Source organism: Vitis vinifera, chromosome 18, assembly GCF_030704535.1.
Source record: "Vitis vinifera cultivar Pinot Noir 40024 chromosome 18, ASM3070453v1".
NCBI lineage: Eukaryota > Viridiplantae > Streptophyta > Magnoliopsida > Vitales > Vitaceae > Vitis > Vitis vinifera.
The window spans coordinates 31,781,727-31,789,375 of record NC_081822.1 but is presented as its reverse complement, the minus strand read 5'-3'; the positions used below and the strand labels follow the sequence as shown (position 1 = coordinate 31,789,375).

Sequence of the window (7,649 nt, the reverse complement as noted above, 5' to 3'; positions counted from 1 at the left end):
CCATTTTTTGTAAAGACAAGTTCAATGTAAAAATATCGAATTCAAATTTAAAAAAACTAGTTCAATAAACTCCTCTTTTTAAAAGATAAATTTAATGTAAAAAGACTAAATTCGTATTTTCAAAAATGAGTTACACCACAATGAAAAGACATGTTAATCGTACTAAACCTTTTTTTTTTGTAAAGACAAGTTCAATGTAAAAATATCGAATTCAAATTTAAAAAAACCAATTCAATAAACTCCTTTTTTTAAAAGATAAATTTAATGTAAAAAGACTAAATTCATATTTTCCGATATGAGTTACACCACAATGAAAATACATGTTAATCATACTAAACCTATTTTTTGTAAAGACAAGTTCAATTACACCACAATGAAAAGACATGTTAATTATACTAAACCCTTTTTTTTTGTAAAGACAAGTTCAATGTAAAAATACCGAATTCAAATTTTCAAAAATAAATTCAATAAACTCTTTTTAAAAAAAGATAAATTTAATGTAAAAAGATTAAATTCATATTTTCAAAAATGAGTTACACCACAATAAAAAGACATGTCAATTATACTAAACTTATTTTTTTTTAAAGACAAGTTCAATGTAAAAATACTGAATTCAAATTTTCAAAAACAAGTTCAATGAACTCTTTTTAAAAGGTAAATTTAATGTAAAAAGACGAAATTCGTATTTTCAAAAAATGAGTTACACCACAATGAGCTATTCTTACATGCAATTTGTCCATTTAAAATGCGAATACAATGTTATTCCACTTACCATAAACCACTTACCAAACACATTCATAGTGTTTCTTCAAAAATAATTACAAGTGATTTTCTAATATTATAAATGATTTTTTAGATCTTTAAAAATATATTTTAAATTTTATCAAATACTTATTTTTATTTTAAAAAATACTATTTAGGTTAAAAACATTTTTTTAAAATCATTATCAAACAGATTCTTAGTTTGAAGCGTGACAGTTGAAAAATGAGAGAAAAATTAGAGCACCAAAAAAGAGAAGAAAAAAGTTGGAATACAGACTGTAATGTGATCTTAGTAGAAGGGAAGTTCAGTAAAGGTAATGAGCCAAGCATGCAACTTCCATCTCAAAGTCCTTCACTTGCCTATATAAATTCCCAAATTAGTTTGGGATTTTCTATTTCCATCCTCTCTTTGTCCTCATTGTTATCATCGAGTAAAAGACATGGATCTCTTCTTCTCATATCTACTTTACCTTATAGTACTCTCCACTATATCTCTTGGCATAATCTTCCTTGCTTATCACCACAAATCTTCCAATTCAAAGCTTCCCCCTGGTAGAAAAGGCTGGCCCATCATCGGGGAAACAATGCAGTTTGCCTTAGCAGCTCAAAGGGGAAATCCAGAGAGGTTCATAAATGATAGAATGAACAAGTACTCCCCTGAAGTATTCCGGATCTCCTTGATGGAAGAGAACATGGCTGTGATGTGTGGTGCACCAGGGAACAAGTTTTTCTTCTCCAATGAGAATAAGCTTGTCACCTCGTGGTGGCACCGCTCCATGAAGAAGATTTTGTACTTCCCCTCGCTTTTTGATAACCCTGCAACACAAGATCAGATCAAAACTCCTAGCTTTCTTCCAGAATTTCTCAAGCCAGAAGCTCTGAAACACTATGTAGCCATCATGGATTTGATGGCAGGTATGCACATAGATATGGATTGGGCTCCTTATAGAGAAGTGAAGGTTTTTCCACTCGTAAAGAAGTATGCCTTCGCATTATCTTGCCGGTTGTTTATGAAGGTTGATGATCCTCAGTGTGTTGCCAGAATTTCTCATCCTTTCGAACTTATTATGGCTGGGTTCCTTTCTGTACCTTTAGATATTCCTGGTACAGCATTCAACCGGGCTATCAAAGCACGCAACATCGTCCACAAAGAGCTTCTAGCAATCATCAACAAGAGGAAAATGGAATTAGGACAGAAAGGAAACTCAGCAGCCAGAGACTTTCTGTCCCACATGCTTTTAGAAGCAAATAAGAATGGTGAGATTATGAGTGAAACGGAGATCAGTACTCACCTTATTTGTCTACTGCTGGCAACCCATGACAGCACAAGTGCGGTTATCACATTTGTTCTCAAGTATCTGGCAGAGTTTCCCAGTATCTATAATGAAGTCTTTAAAGGTAATCCCAGGCAAAGTATCTTTGCCTCCTCTCCATGGAATCTCTTTCAAGCATGCATGCATGCATGCATGGCTTTAACAAGTAATCTGTCGAGTCCATAATCCCATTTTGAAAATTCTCCACAAGTAATCCAAGCTAGGATCTATCAAATGGTGTTGATGATCTAGATAGAGTTCATTTCATGTAGTTTATGTTCAATGGCATTAGATTGCCTAATAGCTATGGATTGTGACGTTACCTAATTTAAGATTTGACTTCTTTGATCAAATAGAACAAATGGAGATCGCAAAGGGCAAGGGCTCAGAAGAATATCTGAACTGGGATGACATTCAAAAGATGAGATATTCTTGGAATGTGGCAAATGAAACAATGAGGCTAACGCCACCTGTTCAAGGAGCCTTTAGGGAAGTCATTAAAAACTTCACTTACGCAGGTTTTACTATGCCAAAGGGATGGAAGGTAGGTACATTAATTTGCCATAAATATGCTTCCATTAAAGAAAGTTCTGTGTTATATAGTCATGAATTGCTGCAAATTTTTCTGTCTTGTAGACACATTGGAACGTGAATACAACACACAGAAATCCCAAATACTTTCCAGATCATGAGAAATTTGATCCCTCAAGATTTGAAGGAAGAGGACCTGAACCATTCACTTTTGTACCCTTTGGGGGAGGACCTCGGATGTGCCCAGGAAGGGAATATGCTCGAGCTCAAGTACTTGTTTTCATACATAATATTGTGACGAAATTCAAATGGGAGAGAGTAGATCCAAACGAAAAGATTTCTTATAATCCGTCTCCCATTCCAGAAAAGGGCTTCCCTATTTGCCTCCAGCCTCTAGAAAATATATATTGATTTAGGACTTGATAACGGAACCATGTAAGAATTAAGCTATATTTGTGGTGCATTTTAATGTTTCAATAATATGGCTCCCAATATTGATTTCATGTCTAACTGGGGCTTGTTTGGTCCTATTCTCACCCAAAACGAATAGTTAATGTGACAGAAAAAATCTATGTTCCGAATTGTTGTTGATGTTATTGATTTTGTTGGCTACATCGTGAGGGATCATCAGGATCCTTGGCTAAATCGTAGATGACGTAAAATCTCTTCAAATTGTTGATGTTATTGATTTCGTTGGCTTCCAATTGGTCAATTAACTAGCTCATATTGGATATCAAGCTATTGTTGTTGAGTCTCCGCAAGTCCATGCTCCAACTCTACCTCATGTTGGCAAGATGATGGTGATCTAGAAAACTCAAATGGTTTATGGCCAAAAACCAAGGCCCCTTATATATTTTGATCTTTGCCTCAAATTTTTTCTTACAAATTTCCACCTTAGTCATTGCCATACTCCCTCTGCTACCGGCTTGTATTGGAGCTCTAACATCTTCTCCCATGAATGAAAAAAAAATAAAAAAAAATAAAACAAAAATGAAAAGGAATAATTTTTTTTGATATAATCTCCCATATTTTTTACATATTCTTAAAATTATCTGTTGTATAATCAATTCAACATTGAAATTTCAAATTAGTCAATCAAATTAAATTTTAGTGCAAGGATACTTCTTCATGCTTAACTTTGTCATCACATAATAAATAATATTAAATTTCAAACAAGAATATAGTATTTATATACTAACATATTATTATCCTGACCTACAACTACTCATAACCCTAAGGATGGCAATGAGACGAGTTTTTTTGGGTACTCATCCCACCTCATCCTTAATGGAACGGGTTTGAATTTTAACTAAATGAGTTTGGAACAGGTTTGAGAATTTTTTTTAAAACTTGGGTTGGGTTCGAGTATTGCCTTATCTCGCCTTGTCCTGCCCCGATTATATATAAAATTAAATTAATTTAATTTTTTTTTACTATTTTTAATATATAAATAATAATAAAATATTTTTTTAATAAAATAAGTTATAAAAAATATAATAATTTAATTATTTATAAAATATATTTATTTTAATGTAATTAAAAAATTTAAAAGTAATCTTAAAAATTAAAAAATTAAAAAAAAAAAACTTAAAAGAGGCGGGATGGGTATGAGAATTCTCATACCCGCCCCACCTCGTTTAATTTTTTAAATGCAATGGAGATGAGAATTATTTTGAATAAACGAGGTGGGGTTGGGATGGGGGCGACCCATCCCGAACCCACCCCGTCACCATCCTTATGTAACCCTAAGCTTAAGTTCAAATAAAAAAGGTATTCACAATTGGAAACTTCATAAATTAAGATTCTTACTAGATTTTAACATGATCTCTTCTACTTTTTGCTATTTCCAAAATTTTAGTAGCTATATACTTCATTTTCATTACACAGTAAATATTATTTAAGTTTAAATTTTTTTTAGCTATATACTAAAATGGTACCATTTCAAAAACACTCAAAATCCCAACTTAATTTAAGCAAGAAAATTTTAAATAAATTACTTAGCTTATTAGATTAAATTAACTTTAAGATGATCATCAGCTACAATATTTTATCTACTTTAATGTAGTGAAATCCATAGACCAACAATTTCAAATAGTAAATCACATGACTCATACTTAGCATCTTGTACAGATCCCATCACCTACCACTATATTCTTCAAGTTGTCACGATTTTTAAGATTAATAAAAGGAAAATAAATTCAGTCCAATCTTCTTAATATATATTTTGATCATAACTTAATCATTAATATATTCAATTCCCTTGTTAAATTTATGCTTCAACCCTTATGTTTAGATTCATAATCAACAAAAAATTTAAAGAAATTGATCAAATCCAAGATATGTATAAACATGACCAAAGACTCTACCACCTACTATTATGGATTCTATTAGACTCGTGAGTTGATTACTTGTTTATCTTAATATTAGTTGTGATCAAATCACTAAACCTCATGGGTTCGGAATAATCATTATGGCTATGTTTAGTTCCTGAAAAGTATTAAGGAAAGAAAAAAAATTGCAAAGAAAATAGTTTTCTCCTATATGGTTTTACCATGGAAAACACTAAAGAAAATTTAATATAATTAAAATTAATTAAAAAAATTGTACATTTTAAAATTATTTAATCTTTATATAATAAATGAAAATAAGTAAAATAAGTTTGAAGAAATATGTAAAAATAATTTATTGGCTTTGACAAACTAGGTCAACTAGTTCTCAACCATGTGCTATGACAGAATATACAATAAAAGAAAGAAACAAGACATGGTAAGCAAATGTCTCATTTTATTAAAGAGTTTGGCCGGCAAATCGTATTTTATTAAAGAGTTTGGCCAGCAAAAGCGAAGCTTATTATACACCGGAAGAAGGCCAAAAAAACAAGCTTTCATGGATGTCTTTGAATCTTCATCAAAACTTCTTTGATGACTCATATTAAGCATCTAGTACGTAGAACGTCTCCAAATTGTTGACATCTTCAAAAATTGATGTTTCAAGCTTCAAGGTCCACTTCCCCAAGAAGATTTCCTCAATCCCACAAAGTGCTCAAGCCCTCAGTCCAGTTTGTTAAATTACGGCCCAACTTGGATTAGAATAAGCGTCAAATCATGCCAAGGTCCACCGCAACCCAAGCCTAACTCGTCAATAGAAAACAATTTCAAGCTCCAACTAGGTTAACAATGACATGCACATGTTGTCTCCTAGTGTTTGGACATCTTGTAGACACCAAAAATAGGTCCAAATGGCCATTGAATTGATCAAATAGAATAAAGTAACATATTCTCTTTTTGAAAAAATGTTGCAAAGGGATTTGCAATCAAGGAGCCAAATTAGGAGATGAAAATCTAAGGGGCGGGATCAAGTGCCTCAATTCACCTCTGAATACAGATATTATCCTTCAATGCCCGTTTGGTGAGGGGACCCAAAAGAAAAGAACAGTTTCTAATACAACCAAAAACTCTAAAGCATTCTTTTCGTAAGTTCAACGCAAATTAAGAAAATAACAACTTCTAGAAGGAAACTGCTTAGTTCATTGAAACAGTAAAAAAATTTCTTCATAAGTTTAATAAGAATAAGTCTTTAGGCCCTCATTTAAACTCCCTCATACAAAAAACATAAAAGATTATTTTCATTAATTCATTATTATGGTTTTTACATTTTCATAATAAGTAAATTTTTATTCATAGTAAAATGATGATCTTTGTTTAAAATATAAAAAATAATAATGATATATGCATAAATTTTTATGTTTAAAAATATTAACAATTTTATACCTAAAGTTTATTTTTTTTTAATAAAGAAAGACTTTGATAAGATTATTATGATATTTTTATATTTTTAATAATATATTAAATAGAGTATAAAAATAAAATAATTAAAATTAATTGAATTTAAGTTAAAATTTAGGACAGAGGAATAGACTATATATTAAATTGCCCAATTGGTTTGAAAGGCTTAAATTAAAATTATTGGGTTGATCCCTTGAAGAGAAAAGGGCCCTTGACAGTAGTATTGAAAGACTTTGACTGGTCAAAGTAACGGGGTGTGGCCATAATACGAAGCTCTATTTTCTCTCAAACACACCCCAAAACCTTTCCTGAAGTCTAGTCTTATTCTGTTACAATAGTCTCCTTTATACCCCTGAATATATGCAGCATATAAACTAATTTATGTAACAACTTCTAATAGAAACAACTAGCTTTGGCCTGCGTGGCACTCAATTCAAATCTTGAACCAATCATCACACTTGTGAAGGAATACCATACACTCCACACCCGCTCTTCATCCACCTTGAACAAGGTTACTAAAAAATAAGTCACCTCTAGCCCTCAAGTAAACTTTCAATTCCATTGCCCTTGGTTTGAAATCAAGAAAGAGATTTCTACTACAAAAAATGGTTATAAGAATGCTTGATTTGTTGGGGCTTGTAAAAAGCGCCATTATTTTTATTATAAGGTGTCATCTTTTCTCATTTTTCTTATACGTAGTGGAGATTGAATGAGAGGAAAATATTATTCTTGTGAATCATAAAAAATTGTACATGTTGTGTCAGCAAAAACTCTGATACCATTCAAGAACAGAAAGATAAAACAATTACTCACCTGATACATGAGATTTTAATGTGGTTTAACCAAACATGCCTACATTCACAAAGGAGAGAATCTTTCCACTATACAATATAGAACATTATAGATTATAGAACTAGATACAACTATTGAGTCATCCAAACATATCATATTTCTCCACTCTTTGTATCCATACCCTACCAAAAACTCTCTCACTTTACCGGGTATCTCTCATTCTCCCTCATATTTCTATCCACCTTGTATGGTTCTCCCTCACATCTATCCACCTCGTATGGTCTTTATAGGCTCGTCTCCATCTCATAACATTTTCTTTTCATGACCTAAAATATTTATAAAGATATTTCCAAGAACATTTTTTATTCTATAAGGAAATCTAATATTATAATAATATATCAACTTAGAAAATATTGTATATAATATTATTTACAAAAAGTAATCTATGCTAATTAGGAATTTGGGA

At 31.5% G+C, this 7,649-nt stretch overlaps 1 protein-coding gene across 1 annotated transcript; it reads left to right on the top strand.

Moving 5' to 3' along the window:
• Positions 1-1,171: 1,171 nt before the first annotated feature.
• On the top strand, positions 1,172-3,109 carry LOC100260260 (beta-amyrin 6-beta-monooxygenase). The gene is made up of 3 exons (XM_002279436.4): positions 1,172-2,160; positions 2,432-2,619; positions 2,712-3,109. Exons 1-3 carry the CDS (start codon positions 1,203-1,205, stop codon positions 3,015-3,017), a joined length of 1,452 nt encoding a protein of 483 aa, XP_002279472.1. The 5' UTR covers positions 1,172-1,202; the 3' UTR covers positions 3,018-3,109.
• Positions 3,110-7,649: the final 4,540 nt, after the last annotated feature.